Source organism: Ptychodera flava, chromosome 10 (genome assembly GCF_041260155.1).
Source record: "Ptychodera flava strain L36383 chromosome 10, AS_Pfla_20210202, whole genome shotgun sequence".
Taxonomy (NCBI): domain Eukaryota; kingdom Metazoa; phylum Hemichordata; class Enteropneusta; family Ptychoderidae; genus Ptychodera; species Ptychodera flava.
The window spans coordinates 24,358,435-24,376,880 of NC_091937.1; the positions used below are offsets into that span (position 1 = coordinate 24,358,435).

Sequence of the window (18,446 nt, forward strand, 5' to 3'; positions counted from 1 at the left end):
CCTGTCAGGTGTTGCGTAAGATCCTGTTCTACCATACGCCCAGTTTCACTTTGACCTTCTTGATTGTGAATGGCTTACTGCAGAAAGATACCATGCATACCACTGTGTTCACATTTGATGGCTGTGATAAAATCCAAATTGTTCAAGTGTGAAGCTAGCTTCCGGTCAATATATTTTTTAAGCAGAACACTGTTTTTCATGCTGCCCTATTGCATACAAAACATGATATGGATGAACCATTTTCACATTTGATGGTAAGTGATAAAATGCAAATTGCCATCAGAGAAGAAATGGCAAGTGACTTGAAGTCATTGTAAATGCATTTGCGCAATAAATTTTTGCAGGCATGCAGCTGCCTTTCATGAGTCTCGATGGTTTTGGGATACCAGGCTTAGAGCCACAAGTTTAATGGATTTGGCTACAGTGCATTTTGCCCAAAGAGGCATTTTGCAAGATTAGTGATGCTAGACAGTTTGCCATGAACAGTCACATTCTGCCAGTAAGATGTACCGGTACTTTGGAACTGATTATCCTCTCGCCTGCTTTTTTGCAAAACTTTGATGCAGATCATTATCTCGGGAATTTAGTCAAAAAAAGATCAACATAAATGTTGATCCTTAATACTCTCTCTATAGCAAAGTACATGAAAATAGGATAGCATTGATTGCAAACAAGGATAATGCATATTATACCTGGAAATAAAAGTTAGTTGCATGATATTTTTAGCATCAGTACTGGTATGCAGTAGCTCAACTCTACAAGCAGACTATCATGTACTATTTTAACCCTTTGAGCGCCACAGTCCATTTTTGTCACCTTTATGAAATATTCACCAGTCAAATTTTTGCTGATTTTTTGCCAAAATTTTAATATTTTTAGAAAACTGTACCAAATGAAATGTGATGTCCATTTGATCAAAAGTTATCAAAAAGATTACAAAAAATTTCATAAAAATGGATAAAAATTTATACTAAAATTTTGGTGGGAAAAAATTACAGCACTCAAAGGGTTAAGTTAAATGAATGCTTGAGAAATGTGAACTCAAAGATCAAACCTAATGAGAAGATCATTAGAAGTATAATTTTTTTTTTATTTTTTTATTTAAACTTTATTTAAAGAGGGTAAACATCCTTAACAGGAAACCTGGTTAGCATAAATGCTAATCTTCCCCAGGGCCCTCTATGACATACAAAGTACACAAGAAATAAAATAACAAAACACAAAAACATACACTTAAAACATCAAACAAAGGGCGGTAAAATGATCAGTACAAACAACACATAATCTAAAAAGCTTAAAGACGAAAACATTTAAACATTACTTGACGTCAAATATGTCCTGATGTAATTTGTTTTGAAGGTGTTCAACGAAGGTGATGATCGAACACTCTCTGACAGAGAATTGAAAGTGACGGCTATAATTGTGATGGCTATAATTGTGACGGCAATAATTCTGGATCTAACTATAAAATGTCTTTGGAAACATTTAACGAAGTACTTACCGGATACAATATCAATATTGCTTTGACCAATGGATACGTTGTTGTGATTCCTTCACTGCCAGTGTACTGGTAACCTCGCCATATTACATGGAGTCATAAATTTGGAAATTTTGCATTTTCAGATGACCATTTCTTATTCAACCATAGTAAAAAGTTTCACTTCTCCATGGAATGCTGAGTACCAAATGCATGCAAACTGACTACCAGTACATCTAAGTTGATAATGATAGAAATTATCTTTTGAATGAATCTCTATTAAGTGAATCTTCAATTAGTCTTGCGTTGAAGCAACTATGTGCAAATCCAAAGAGGGCTTGTATTATAGGGTGCGATTATGTTACCAGTAGTCCTCTTCTTGAATTTGTTTTTCTCATACTGTACCAAATTTAATGTAATTGGAATATTGTCTCGCAACAGTGCATATATTGGTGAGTCAAGACAGCAACATGTGGTACAGTAAACGATAGCGTCAACAAAGCTTGGTTTGCTTACTTCGAGATCTTGTACATATGGTCCAGTGCTGGTGCACAGTACATACATATATTGGACCTTACATAATTTTTGAGTGAGCTTGGAATCAGCCAGATACTGGTATTTACAATTCTGATTTCATGTCTTTGTTAATACTCTTTTGTCAAATATGGTGTTTACTATACCTCCACCTTGTCTTTTTTTTTCATGTAAAACTTACTGCCAGTGTTTTTTACATTGTAACATTCATATTTTGAAATTTTACTGAAAAAATGAAGTGATAGAATTGTACGAGTCTAGGGATACCAAAAATTTGCAACGTGACAGTTTACCCACTGGGAATGAAACCAAAATTAAGACGTTATTTTTGCACTTCAAAAGCATAGCTATTTTTGGGAAAGTACATGCACACGCGAAAAAGATTATCTTTCTAAAAATAGTGCCCTTTATTTTTTCAGTTCTCCTTTTATCAAAATTAATTTTTTGCATTATTCTATGGTTTTTCAGGTATTTTGTTTACATACCGGTAGCATGTATAAAATTGATGTGGAAGTTAAGATATATTGGATCCTTTCCATTGTTTATAACCAATATAAAGTTAAGACTCTAATATCCATGGGGTATCTCCTGTGACAGTCTTTTACACATGAATTTACACCACTGGGATGGCAAAAATCCCTTTCATGGAGATGTTTATGGTTTATCAAATGTACAAAGATCAACTCGCCATTGTAACTGGGTAGCTGTAATATTTTTAGAGAGGCCCTTATTATCATAGGCATTGAGCGTTATCACAATACTGGTAGAGGTGACTGTTTACACATATTGTGAGCTGAAGTGTTCTTAAATAGCAAAGGTGTCAACACCTGCAACACCGGAGAGTCCTAAAACAGAACACAATTACTGATACTGGTAGCTTTCAGTATAATATGCAAATTTATGTATCAATTGCCACACCTTTCTCTGCTGCATCACCTAACACCACTGTTAGGAAATGCCATTTTCATATGTGAACCAAGGCAGTTGTAATTTTCAATTACACCTGTTACGAAGTATTAAAAAATGAAATTTGTTATTAGGGGTAAAACTTCTTTATTTTCTATGCTTTATTCTTTTCAAATGAACATTGAAATCGTCAACATCAATGTACATACCGGGGTATGCACTACATCAGGGGGTTAGCTGTAACTGTATACCAGCACTTTGTTACTATGTAGCAGACTGACTTTCATTTTCACAGGTGGTCACAATGTTACAAATATTCAGAAAGCTAATCCAAAAATAGCAACAGCACTTTGATGATCTGAATAACAATAGGGACAATCAACATGTCAGACAGAGTGCCCGGCCATTGTTGAATGTGTATTTCATCAAGTCCATCACATGTATCCAAACAACTCATATCTGGCATGACATTGCATTAAAACTTTCAAATCTTTTACAGTGTAAATGGTGTGTTGTCTTTCAGTGAATTCACTTGAATTGTTATTTCTGAGAGGTCAGCATGCCTTTGCCTCTGATTTATGAATACTCTACTAAGAGTATTTATTGACCTATGTTTTAGTTTGATGCAGTATGGTATAATTTCATTAAATATACATTTCATTTATTTGCCTACTAGACTACAGCTGAAATGATTATACCGGTATCATCACAGAATAATGGTACATGTAGAGTAGATATAAAGTTTATCTTGTCAATAGAATTCTGTCAGACTTTGTCATGGCTCTGTATTTTTGTAACTTTATTATAGTCATACTTTCCTGAATGTTATTGTTTCTAAATATAAGTAGCTTTTATTGGGCGTAAAGATCAATGAAATTGTGAAAGAATAATGATAAGATTTCTCTGTCTTCAATGAACATTTAGCTTTGAATTGATAAAATCCGCATCACACCAGTTTGAGTATGTGATCTTTCATGCAAATTTGACTTGGATATTGAGATATCAAAATAAATCAACCAGCACATGTCAGCTGTGTAAATTTCATATCATGCACCTCTAACCACTTGACCTTTATGTTTCATTGTAACATGCCTTGTCTGAATCTACCCTCATTTGCCATTTATCATTGCTAAATCTGACAGATCAGGACGTCTGTGATAACTTTGTCATTTGTCCAATTTAAACTATTGAAATAAGGGAATAATATGGCTATGTGCCCTCTGGTCTTGAAATTGAAATATGGTTTCAAGATTTTGCAAAATCCCTTGAACTGTTATCATTAGTAAAGATAGATCTCCAATATTCTTGGCATGTGGAAATACCATTATAACAAAGGCCTACTTAGAATATGAAAATCCTAAATTTCCTTGTACAACAAAATCAATGCATGAGACCAGGATATTAAAAATGAGCTGAAAATTTTTCAACTGTTTGTCAAATAGTCAACTGTGTCCACTAAAAGGCAACAGTAGATTCCCATATGTTTAAGACGGACAAAGGCCAAGAACAATGACAGAGATAAGTTGCTTGATTGACAAGATGGAGAAAAATTGACTTAGTCAGTTTTTGAAATCCATGCTATTGATAATTGGAAAAATTTATTTTTTTGAAATCTATTATTTTCAAATTTCAAGTTCAACAACACTATGGTATGCTGGTTGAAGGAGCGACTAAAGTGGCATTGCATCATAGCACAATGTATTTTGTACAATAATACTTTTTTAAAGATTCATTCAATTTTCATTAATTTGTTTACCAAAGACTAAAATATTGGTTGGGTTCATCTTTTAGTATGACAAGCAATTGAAAGTTGGGTGAGAATGAAGTGGAAATTATGCAAATTTTTTCAAATTACCTAATTTCCTGGCTTCTGTTTTCTCTCATATTCACCATTTCAAAGTCATTTTATTTCACTTTTGCAGGGTCAAATTTAGCGAGATTTTCACATGATGTTCTTCCAATACTATATAACAAAACACAAATTTTGTTTGGCAGTAAGCTCTTACATTTTAAATAAGAATCCAGTGTTTCATCCAGGATGGCATCAGTAGGGGGAATTTTCCCCTTTACCAGAAAATTTAGGGGGGATTTCATCAGTTCATGTGTTCTACTTGTATCTCTAAGGTGTGACTGGCAACATTTCATGGGGGGGGGGGGCTGGTCCGCCCTTGACAAATTACTAGGGGTGCCAACATGTCAACAGAGGGGGAATCCCCCATCCCCCTCTCTAGATGAAACACTGAGAGTCATTTCAATTTTTCTTACCATGATTTAAATCATATATTTTAAATGTTAGTCTTTCCAAACTCTGCCACTTAAAAATAAGAATAGACAATGCACACCAAAATTGTTTGTTTTTTCAACATAACTGCAGTTTCATATGAGATATTAAATTTCATAAAGTAATATAAAGTTTTTGACTTGAATTAATTTTTATCATTAAAAATATCAAAATTGAGGTTTTCTACCCAAAATATGTCCCTTCATCTTTAAGTAAATATTCCTACCATACTAAACTTTATATGTTCTGCTTTTAGAAAATACCGGTATATAGTACAAGGGGGTTTCCATGTCACCTTTGATAAGAAATAATCACGGCTGGCTATGTGCAATGCTACCTTAACTGAATGTGTTTACTTTTTCTTACAAATTAATATACTTTATAATGTCTAGCAGTCCCTCTTGACAGTTGCACTAGGATTAAGAACTAACATTTATAATTATACTCCGGATGCAATGATGAAAAATTGAAGAACAGATCTGAAGGAGATTATTTGTAATCAGATACATAGAATGGCGGTTTTTTTCAATTTTAATCCTGGTTTCTCGGGGAATTGAAAAATCTTCTCCATTAATATTTTTTTCAAGTCTCCAGAGAGTGTTACTGGGAGGCAAAATACAAGATTATCCAGGGAATGAGAAATGTGTTTTTGCATTGAGTGATTGAAAACTGATTTATATCAGTGAATTCAAATACCTGTAACAACTTGTTTTTGGAATATCTTTGCAACTATTTTAGACTGTACTAAGCCATTCCCAGTTCTTCACTTGTTGCTTTTGTTTCAAGTCTCTTGCAATATCGGTACATACAAATGTACACTTGCAATACACCTATGTTGCACTGCTACCAGTACGTATGGTTTGCATCAGTATTGACAAACATGATAGGAAAGTACAAATGTAATACAAAAACTAAAGTTGTATGTGAATTCAGAATTTGATAGTTTGTGAATTTTGCACTCCTGTTTGTCAGTAGTGTCCAGTTCAGAAAACAGTAAAACAAAAATAATATGGTTATGAATTTTCTCAACAGCCTGATTCTCTATGACTCGGTGGATTTTGACAACTTGTCTTCCATATGCTTTGTAAATTAGAATATTTCTGAGCACTTTGCTCAATCAGATACCAACTGGACCATTTACATACGGTACACTTTATGCCAATATACCAATACAGCCCGATACATCTCATGCCAATATACCATTACAGCTTTATACTATGTGCTGATACCAGTTCATGTAATTCCTTAACTGTCACTGAGTCAAAAAGAATTTACTGGAATCAGTGGCATGTCAGTTTGGTTTAAAAGGCAATTAAGCTGCTTGCAGTATAGTGAAATCAAGTTTGATGATCTTTTTTCTTGTGAGATAAAAACAGTAATTATGTTATATCATCATGTCAAGCACACAAACATGTGATTCTGTTTGGTGAAATACCGTAGTAATATACCGGTATACTAGTGCTAAAATGGTCCCTTTCAACTTGCCCAGAAAGTTAATGCAGAGACATAGAGGGTATAGATAGCAGGAAAATTAGGCAATAAAACTAATAATTTGATTTTTAAGTACATAAGCAATGAGAGTAAACATTGAGAAAGTTGTCTCTAAAACTGCCTTACATTTGTGTTTAGCTTTTGCTTTGTCATATCAGCATTGTCGTTTTTGTTGTCTGCATTGCTACCACTACCATGGCTGAGCACAGACAGGTGCCCATGATGTCACCAATGTTTAGTCCTGGGCACTGAATTTCTGTAAGACTACAGCCATGCACCAACTTGTTTGTCCTGCTTCGTCCACTTTTAGGTGCTAAAACTGTGGAGAAAACACTGTTCAATGCCAGAAACATAACTTTTGATAATAAGTATTATTATAACCCTTTCACAGGCGGGTATATTCTCAATGGGGATACAATATGCTTCACATAGCTAGCACCCATTTAGCAGCTGTTGCTTTATGTCACGCATTGTACCCAAATCTCTTGGACACCTACATGTACCTTCAGCAGGGGTTATTACATAATTTGCACTTTTTTTTTGAAATTGAATGCATTTTAGATTGAATGTATTTCTTTGAATAAATTACAAAGAGCTGGAGAGAAATGAAAGTGATACTTAGCATCTGATTTTTTTTTCTGTGGCAGAGTTGAAGGAAAGGGACCCGCAGTGATCAATGAAGTCACTTTCAGCAGCAAATATGTGGTCTCCCAGGAATCTCAAGATGATGTCAGACTGAAAGAACTCAAAGACAGACTCACTGAGTGCCAGAAAGACAAGAAAGTGCTTTGCACCAAGAAACACAGACTTCAAAAACAGCGTGTGGTCCTGGACGGCTTTGCAGATAACCTTATGAAGCCTTCCACAGTTACTGACAAGGTAGGCAACTATACCATCCTCCAAAATTGCACTTGATGAGTGCTGGACCCAGTGCCTTAAAACTGTTAATTTGTCAATCTATAGCTGCCATTCAAGATCAAGATACAAACCTGTTTTTGCGAAGATCAGGGAATATTCATGAGCCCTAGTATCATTCTGATGTTCCTAAATATACTGGTGTAGGTATATGCAATTTGTTATATCCAGAGGAGCCCTGTGAACAAGACATAAAAAATCTTGTAAAATTTACGTGGGTACCATCCACAATAAAAACACTGAGAAAGATGCCCTTATGAGTATACCGGTATGCAACATTTTTAGAATGACTTACCCAGAGTCCAGTATTCCATAGCTTAGCTATAGAGTCTAGTATTCCATAGCCCTTACAAATTCCGGACATTGCATTCTGTATACCAGATATTTAATATGAACACTCTTATTCCCACATCACTTTTCCAACCTCACCACTCTGGCCTTCTTATTCTATCCAAAAAGATGTAGCAAGGCTAAATGACTACAAAGATTATGATTTTAATCTACACAGATAATACAGTCCAGAGTTTTCATTCCAATTTATTGGGTTACCATCAAGATAATGCACCACAAAACAAATTGTATGGACAGTGAAAGTACTGAATCATAGTCCAACTTTGTGGATTTTCAAGTGTGCCAAGTCATTTGATCTTTATCAAATATCATATATTCTTGTGCATACTTTTGTGTTGAAATTGAATTAGCGAGTGAGATTTGATGCATAACTCCTGCATATGTACACAGTTATGGACAACTTCAAAGACAATATTACAACGAATAAATTATGTACCTATGGAAAGAATTGTGCCAGTATTTTTGCCAGTTTGAAGATGGTTTTGTTTGGAAGATTGAGCATCAATCACTTCATAATGTTTGGTTATGGGTTCAAAAATGTTTGTCTGCTGTATTATAGCTGTGCAGGTTTAAAGAAGCATGCAAGAACCATACTTATTGGCAGTAAATCATATCAATTTCTATTAAATAAAAGGCCAATAAAAATTATTATGTGTGTACCCCAAACCCTTGCCATCTTCAAAGAAAGCCGTATGTTATTCCAGGAGCAGCATTGAGTCAAGCGATTGTTGACTCTTTGTAGAATTTTTCAGTCAAAAATCCCTTTTGGTTATGAAACTTTGACCTTGACCAGGTAAGTCATGACTTTAAAATAAGATGGAAATAAACATGAACATATTCCATGGTATCTACCATCTCATGTCACTATGGCTTGACTACAAAAACGTAAAGTTTTATATTCAGAGTTTGTTTGCTACATTTGATCATCAGTGATAATGCTATTTGCACACTTGTCACGTCTAAACCATGTTAACACCATTTGACTTTGCGACGTCATAACAAGGAGAGTGTATTAATATGAATCAACACTTCACATCAAGTGTCTGGGATTATTTCTTAAGCCTTTCTTCTTGTCATGATTTTAATCTCTTCTGTTAACCTTGTGGGCAGGATGATACAGAAAAAGATTAACTTCAGCTCTGCTGTAGATTGTGTGTTTTAGAAGTATCCTGACGATGGTTAAGAGGTCACTTGTGAAGAATTGTAGAAAGCAGAGGTCACAGCATTGATCATTAGTGCCCCTTTTCATGAACAATGATTGTCTAATCCAGAGCAGGTGCTGCAATTTCATGCTGGCTGATTTAAGTTGGATGAGTGTCTACACATGCATTGATGGGTGAACTGCTTCTGTATGGGTGAGAATCATGAGAGGGAATGTCATGATTGCACATGACTGTACACACATAAATGCCAAGAAACCCCAAGTAAATGATGTGTTGCAAGCAGAGCACAGCTGTTGCCTTTTCAAATATCAAATTTTTTATTTGTATAATGGTTGTTTTCTGTCTGGATATGGGGCCGACTATCAGAGATATTCTTTGCTGCAACAGATTTGAATTTTCTCTTGTATCATAAACACTATTCAAAGTAGCCTTGTTGTATTGATATACCGGTATACTCGTTTGACCTCTGTTTGTTGCAAGAGCAAAACCTGCTGACAGCCGTACAAGTAATACCGGTACTAGAGCAAAAATACCGGTATTTTTAATTTAATTACAATGATAGGTGACAACACATGTACGAAGAATGTCACAAAGAAAACGATGGAAATACATCTTAATTTTAAAATGTAAAAATGAACAAAATAAAAGAATTGGCTGATTAATTATCTAATAGACAAAAAAGAAGAACCTAAAAAGTGTACAGCCTGGGAACACACATGCCTGATATTGCAAAACATTTAAATTTGACATTGCATTATTTTTGTGCAAATGTGTATGGCGTATCTTGACACAAATGGAATTTTACTGGTATATAGCACAAATAATTCTTTTTATCATATTTACCTAAGGACGATGACACCCTCTCCCCTCCACAAAATCTAATGTAATCTTTTAATGGACATAGAATACTTTTTCCTTTACTCTCAGAAACCTTAACTCCCACCATAGTTAGCCAAGAATATCAACCACAGTCTTGGATTACCATATACCGTACTCCTTGTAAAGGTAGAACATACCTTGGGCAGAAATTCAGACTCTCAAATTTATACAACTCTTTTCTGATGTATCACTTGTGGGGGGCTCATTTTGAAGCTCTTTGCGAAAGAAAACTTTTTACTGTCTTAGTTTTTTGATAATCCAAACTTTATCATGTTCCCATAGGGTAAACACAGGGATGGTGGCCATTTTGAATTTCAAATATCGCATAATTTGGGGTAATTTGTTTCTCAATTTCCAACTTTACACGATGACCCCAGATTTTTATTGTTGTTCTGATCAGAGAATGGTTGAAAGTTGTATTGAGGAAATTTTGAGCAAAAGTCTTTCATTTTAAATGCATCATTCATTTATTTGCCTGTAGCAAAAAACATATAACAGCAGTTAAATATAATGAAAATGGTCTTAAATCCAATTATACCTGGTGTGTCTATTGAGCCATGGCAAAATAAATTTGAAAAAGTAATTTTCTTTAAAGGTCACAGATATATGTGGTTTTTGTAACTGGAGCCATGTAATATTGATGAGAGAAGTACATATCAGACATTCACCTTCAAATTACCCATGGATAAGAGCAATTTGACTGTCACTTCAGGAATAAATGTACCTGCAATAGAATGTCTGAATTCAGTCTCTCTCTCTCTTTCCTGCCCATATGACTTTTCTATTCATGGTACATGTAATTAAACAATACCAGTGGGGCCTACATTGGAACTAATTCACTGAAGACATTTTCTGATTTGTCAGCACCTTGTCAACCCTGATTGTTTCAGTTCACATGGATGATGATTGTCAATTGTTTTTCATTTGCCATTTCTGAAAAAGTATGCAATTCTCCAGGCAACGTGCAGTGAAGCGTAATCAAACACAGAGTAATTATTTGGAAACATACCAGGCAATAAACTGAGGCAATAAGCAAGTGTGTCATGTACCTGTAGTCATGCCTTGTGAAGCAATGCCATGGAGTCTTATCTGACTGTTATATCTCAGAAGTATTATTTCTGGCTGCAATTAGCCTGAAGTCTGTCTCATCAGATCCATCCAATAGGACAATTTAATGCTTCTACTGACATAGTACATCACATCTCTGTCAGGGAATTGGGACTGTAGCATCTTGATTAGACAAAACCATTGTGGAATTTCACACAGACACTTTCTGGCACAATAAGGCACAGAGATTGTTATCTTTCCCTCTGAAATTCCCAAATGGGTCCATGCTTTGATGAAAATGGCCATCAGGGACATTTTCTAGTACCTGCTGGAAATGGCTTCACTTTCCTCTTCGGAAAATGCTGTAGAAAATACATTATATCTTTTCCTTTCAGCGTTTCGATATGTCCCTGGAGTTTTGTCAGTTACAGGCAATGGCAGGATTGTTTTGAATCGCTTTAAAGTTTAATACCACTTTGAAGTTTCACATGACATTTGCCGTGTATTCGTAGATCCCAGTGCACATGCTTTAAAGCTTCAATTTTATGGCTGAACTACTATTATAGCTTAAGAGTTGCCACCGTGCATACGAGCATGATCTGAAAACCCTTCATTTGATATTCATCTCTTGTACATCATTTTAGAGACACTGGGGTAAATTGCTACATCATTCTGTTAGCACTCTTCTGTATGCTGCCCACTAGCTTAGCCCACAGTGAACTGAAAAATGGTACCATCGTACTCACTTAAGTTCAAAATATTTGCCAACACTTCAGGTACACATATTCACAATACCTGCTGGCTAACTTTTGTGTAATTCATTCATCGCATCTAAGTATAAGTACTACTTAAATTTGTTGGTTGTTTTCATCAACCCATAATTCCATAGCTCCTTCAACTGTCCATGGAAGCTATGACAATTTCATCATTAGTAAAATTACAGTCTCAAATTCTACATATGGATAATCTTAATGTAATATTCGCCTGGGGACAGATATTCAGGCTCTCAAACTTTCATAATCATTTATTTCTGTCTTCTACCTTTTTTGGGGGTGCAGTTTGAAACTAATGGAGTAAATACAGTTCTCTCCAGCTTAATTTTTTGTTGAAAAGTAATTTTCCCCCAAAGAGCTGATACAGGTATGGCGGCCATTTTGAATTTCAAGTGTTTGTAAACATATTGTAATTTGTTTATTCCTTAATATAACATTTTGCAAGGTGATCCCTGATTTTTATTCTTGATTCTGAAAGGGAATCGTTCAAAGTTTCCTAATTGAAAGTTTAAGCAAAAGTATGGTATGTACATGTAACAAGTCAGTCAAAGGTTACACAATCTGCATGTAATAAGTATGTATATAACAGGATCAATGATAGAGAAGCATAATTTTATTAAAAATTAACCACATAATAATCACCCTAAAAATTTTAAATGCGCAGATTTTTATAAGTATCCCGGTACAGAATAAAGTATTATAGGGACCAACGTTGATCATCGTACAAGCAATACAAATGCTTATGCTGTAGTCTAATTTAGCGTTATACTTACATTACATTTTGATTTTAACTTGACAGCATATTAATTATTTTTAATTAGTTCCCTAGACTTAGTCATAATCAAAAGGAAGAAGACAATTTGGCTACAGGGAAAATTTTTTCTTTCTGTTTTTCAGCCAGAGAAAGTTGTAGGGGAGTTCAACACTGGCCTTGCCTCAGATGTCCTTTGGCAGACAATGTTGAATGCGCAAGTAGAGGATGAGGCAAGTCATTTTCATTGTCACATTTTCTCTAAATTAGCCTTTAGCTTAATAAATTCCAGAAAATGCCAGCTAATACCGGTAGAATGAGATTACAGTCCGCAAAAATTTGCTTTAATTGTGTGTCCATTAGTTTTTGTTCTCCCCTGTATGAAGTTAAAAGTTGGTATTTGACAAGCTAATGAGCTAAATGAGTGTCGGTGATTCAGGTATGCCTCCAATCCAAAAGTAGAAATAACACAGGATGACTAAGAAAACAAAGAACTAAAGCTTGTGTCTAATCAAATCAAGTTATCAAGTTTTATCATTGAATGAACGTCATCTCTTCCTGTAGTCTCTGTACTTCTGATACAAATACTGGACTTGTTGCAGTACAACTCATGTACGCAACAGATTAGCTTTCTTGCTGTTTTACTTTCTATCACTTCAAATACTTCAGATGTGCCCATCGCTATCTGATTCAGAAAGTGTGCATTGCACATTGCCTGCAAATGCTGTCATATAGTAATCACATTTTATATTGAACTTTTTGCAGAGTTCCTTACCTTTCTCTACAATCTTCAAATCATCTGTGGTGTGTATTTTTAGTACTGTTGCAGCATGAATCTCAAGGCAGCATGAATTGTTTGCTGGTACCTCAGAAAAAAACTTAATTCTGTAATGAAAAGCTGAAACTTTGTGAAAAAAATTGGAAGTTTTCAGTGAATGTAGCTATTTATTCATGCATTAGAAGGAAAATTTCAAGCATGCATGTTAATTCATTTTTGTGAATGCTTTTATGAAAGTAACTATTGGTATGGTGATGGTTTAATTTTTCTTGTAGGTCTGCACTATTCTAGCATGACCCTCTGAGGAGAATTGATTTCTCTCAAATGGCGACTTGAAGGGGTTCTCATTATCATGTCCATTGGGAGTGTAAGTGCTTTATCTTTAACACTTTTCCTGCCAAGTCCATATTCTACCATCAGGTCAAGATGGTTAAAATTAATGAAACACAACATATTCCATATGGTGTATTTTAACATAATATTGTATATTTGAAGGCTGTTGAAAACTTAAATACTGCAAACTTGATTTTTTTGGACTAAAGATGCTATAACAGACCAAACCAAGTGGGTGACGATACGTCATGTTTTGGCTCAATACTGCTTTTTACTGACTTAGCTGATGGGGAAGTGATACTGTCTGGAAAGGAAAAGGTTTAATGTGTTTGATTTTTTGAATGGATTGCAGATGGTACTAATGAAAATGTTATATGCAACATATCATTTGTGAAGCCCTGGTGAAATTTTATAAAATCATGCCCTTAGTTAGACATACCATTAGTTATGTCTAATGATCCATTAATGTCAACAATGTGAATTAATTGCACATTAAAAAAATAGAGCTGTACCTGAGGCTTGATTTCATCCTGCCCAAGTCTACCGTACCATTTCCTGTTATCCAATTAATTCACATCTGTAAATTCTCCATTTGATTCAAACCCACAAGGTACGATACAATACCTATTCACCTAGCAAAGACGTCAGCTCAGCTAAATTAGCATATTTGTTGGAATCTGATTCCAAGCATCACAGTACCGTACACATGGATATCTAAAAGACATTTGCCATTTCTCAGGAATGACAAAGCACCAGGTACTGTGGGAACAAACCATGCATGTAAATTTAATTTGGTCTTTATACACATGCTGGCTACTTCCTTTACTAATATAAGTAAAGCTGTACAGTGTGTGTTAAATCAGGCAGTGAGACTGAAGTCACTGTGTCTGCTTATGTGAAGAGGAGTAGTGGTGATTTTCTGAAGAATCTGACCTGCAGGAGAACAGTGTTCAGTCATTTAGTTGACATCCTGCCCAGACCTTCTAGAGTTTCATGCATTGAGAGACTATCTAATGGAAGCTTCTGTTACTGTAGGATAAGAGTGTACTGAAAGTGTTTCCATTGTGCCTAGAGTGTTCTTTCTCTACTCTAGATGCAACAGACAAATAATCTTTCACAATAGATGTTTGGCACAATTGTGCAGGAAAAGAGCCAAGGTTTGAAGTAAGGATTTTAATTTCAAAATGTCTATCCAATCCTGCCTAAATGAAGGCAAATCTTCCTGAGTGTGTATTTGCCTTCACGGACACAACAAAAATACTCCCTGCTATTTTAAGGTTCGGCACACCTTGAAAATGAACATTTTAAACCTTCCTCACATCGACTTTATTCTTTTACCTTCAATACTGAAAAAAACAGGGTGTTACTATGCAAATCTCTTGATATAAAAAGCAAATAATGTCCAAGAAATCTATCATCTTTCACATCTGTGGTACATGTATATCTTTAGCATTAAATGGAGATATATTTCCGATTAATGGAAGCTATTAACAATTTAGGTTGCAAATTATCATCTCTCATCAGCAATGGTACTTGAATTTGAATGGATAAAAAGGTTGAGATTTGCATAGAAGTAACAAAAGTTGATCACTTTAATTACTTTGAAAACCTAAATCAAAGGCAACTTCAAGACAAACAGCAGTGCCAGTGTTATCAAAGTAACTTGCCAGTATGTGGTGTTATCTAGTATTTTAAATTTCCTTCAGGCAAAGCAAATATTCTACAATGATTTTTACGACTGTTCCCTGTGCAACTCCTCATTCTCGGATACATAACCTTCAATATATCTTTGAATCAGCAATGCTGCGCGGTACATTTTGTAATTCTGTTTTACATGCACCTTGGGAGGTGTTTGCCCTGCTGTTGTATTTTATGATGTTAAAACATAGCAAAAAATCCGATAACATGCAGATGCTTTTCATAAACTAGTAACATTAAACCTCCAGGAGGCAGTATCTTTTAATGGCCTGCCCTCTGATGTATACACAGAGATTTCTTTTCTCATTGCAAATATTTATATTACTTCCCATAATTTCAGACTACCCGTATATTGATAGGTGTATAGAGACTCAATCTGCTTTTCAAAAAGCACTGTTATAGTGAAATTTCCCTTTAAGGATTTCCTGAACTAACAGTAAATCGTGCATGTTCATGTTTTAAGTCAGCTGTGTGTGCCAGTAGATAACACTGTTGACTGATAAGAGCCATAGTTTCTACACGAATGTTTTCCCACTTCCAGATAGCAATGTTCCAGTGTTCTCATGGGTTTTTGACACACCCCCCTGGCTATGAATGTCTGTAGTCACGATTTCATATTCCTTCAGAGCAGATGGCATCTATCTTGTGGCGATATTTTTGCAAAAGCAGTATTAGACTGGCGTCACTTTTTGGAACATTACATGACCAACTCTGTAACACTGTTAATAGGGTATTGAATGCCTGTGGCAAGTTTGTTTGAAACTCAACTCTTAAGAAACAGAAATTGCAATTACACAGATTATTTTCTTCAGTGGAAAAGTTTATCTGAAAGAGTAGAAGGAACAGTGCACGCGTGTGTTTTCAAGTTTTAGCTCATATCAGACAGCATGTTTAGATATTAATTTAATATAACTTGCTTGTTAAACTCAATATTCCCTGCGATTCAAACTGAATCCCACATGTTTACTCTCCTTCAGAAATTATGTCCTGTGCGAGCCGATTCATGTGAGACATTTTATCTCTGAGTCAGCCCATGCGTGTCTTGGATTAGACCAGTATGTTTGTACTGACCGGGTTTTAACAGTGTCATGAAATTATTGGGGAAATTTTCATAGTTTACAATACAATACAAAAATTTGGTTGCCATTTTCTGTCGTCCTGCCATTGAACATGTTTTTCTCTGGTTGCTACATTAATTTCCAATGGTGGCTATGAAAAGTAAAGCCAAAATTTGAATAGTTAGCAAGATAATGAACATCTTTTTTTTTCAGTTTTTATAATGGCAATTCATTGACCATGGGAGATGGAATTCTCTATTGCTTTATTTGCATAATTCATGTGATAAAAAGCAAGTTTGAATCAAGTCCTGGATGTATTGATACGCAGGCATCATATCAAATTGAGAGAATGGCTTAGTTTCAGTCCTGGGATTCTGATAAAACAGGCAAGGATAAAACAGTGACGATCTTTTGATATCAGGTTTATTGAAGTTGTAAGTCGTATGGTAAAAAGCAATTTAATCAGTCAGAGACAGCCATTACTGTATTTTGATAATTGTAATAAAGTATTTCTGTTTTACACTTGGACCTTTGTCGTCTTTCACCTTTCACCACAGTATGGTTTGGCCCAAACCCATTGTTATCAATGGTGAGTGTGGACCGTTTTATTGGAAATTAGGTGTGAACAGGCTACTGTAATTAAAAACTTAGTTTGATATATAATTTATAGAAGGCTAATGGGCAATACCTGTGGGAATATTGATTGCTTTGGCATAGCACTACCATTATTTCCCTCAAACACCATTGACAATCATGAATTTTTCCCTGTTCACTTTGGTGCTGCCATCCCTTGTAAATTCATTTAGGGTATTATACATCATGCCGATTTAATGTCGTGCAATATGCAAATATTACATCTCACAAAAATATGCAAATCTGAGAAAAACAAACATCGTGGTTCTTGCATTGTGGATTTCAGGAAGGAACCCAAGCCTGCCTGACCAGGGTCCTTGACAGGGATCTCCTGGAGGGCATGACTGGTTTCTTTGATCTCTATGATGGACAAGCTGCCAGGCTAGATGCAGATCTGCACCAACTATCCATGGATATGGAAAGAGTGGATGAAGAACTGGCCGTGATCACCAGAAACTTGCACAAACAGAATGCTGCTAAAGATGGATTTCAGTCCAGGTAATGATATCCACCCCTCTCACTATAATTGCATTTCTATCAAAACGAAAATTTATCTCTAAATCAAGTATCTTATCTTTATGGATTATTGTAAGAAAATCCCTTTTATTTCCATGAATTCATAAATTTTTGTATTTTTAACCCAATGTTTTATGGAAAAATGCGCTGTCACAGATTAGTATGTTTCTTTTGCATACCGGTACATCATGATATCAAATACTAGAGACTTCTACTATGGAGAATCCATGTCATGCTGGCAAACATGTATTCTACATATTGGTGCATATGTACTCCTGATACATAGGGTAGATACTGATTGATGCACGTACTGATCTTGCATGTTCAATGGCTAGTCCCCTTGGCTTACTGTGGTTAGGTCAATGTAGTACGGTATACCGGTAGTCTCTCTGACTGAACAGAGCATAAACACCCTTTGGTTTCAAGTGCAGTATTTTGCCAACTGCATGTAAAACAGATATGGCCTGATTAGGCATGACAGTAGTTTTGGCACTTTCAGTGCTATTTGTGAAAAAAACACTTAAAATTAAAACGCTTGTCTACAATCTATTATACAGCCTCCCTTAAATTAAACCATTTGATTCAAGAAGTTAGAATAACGTCTTTTGTGGTTGCTTGTAAGACTAAGTTGCTTATGAGCCATATGGACATTGCGATATTGAATCATACCACACAGTATTATACACCTACTGCCGTAACCTATGGGAGTTTGACCATCCAATAACTTACCTATTTTGTCTAGTACGCGGAGTCCCGAATTTTATTTCAACAATCGCGCGCGTTCCACTCATATCGCGCGTGCCGCATCCCTCAAAATTTACCATAGAATTAGTTTATACGGACAATTAATGGAGGGAGGTGT

General features: G+C 35.4%; 1 protein-coding gene across 5 annotated transcripts in view; it reads left to right on the forward strand.

The window, feature by feature from the left end:
* Positions 1-18,446, forward strand: part of LOC139142306 (protein F37C4.5-like) — a 100,313-nt gene that overhangs the window by 54,848 nt on the left and 27,019 nt on the right. For 4 of the 5 annotated variants that reach the window (XM_070712209.1, XM_070712205.1, XM_070712208.1 and 1 more), the window contains exons 2-3: positions 7,337-7,568; positions 17,355-17,566. In XM_070712209.1, the coding sequence (XP_070568310.1) occupies positions 7,337-7,568; positions 17,355-17,566 (444 nt within the window). Of the gene's footprint in view, positions 1-7,336; positions 7,569-13,626; positions 13,714-17,354; positions 17,567-18,446 lie in introns of those variants that run through there. The other variant, XM_070712210.1, reaches the window with a different exon arrangement.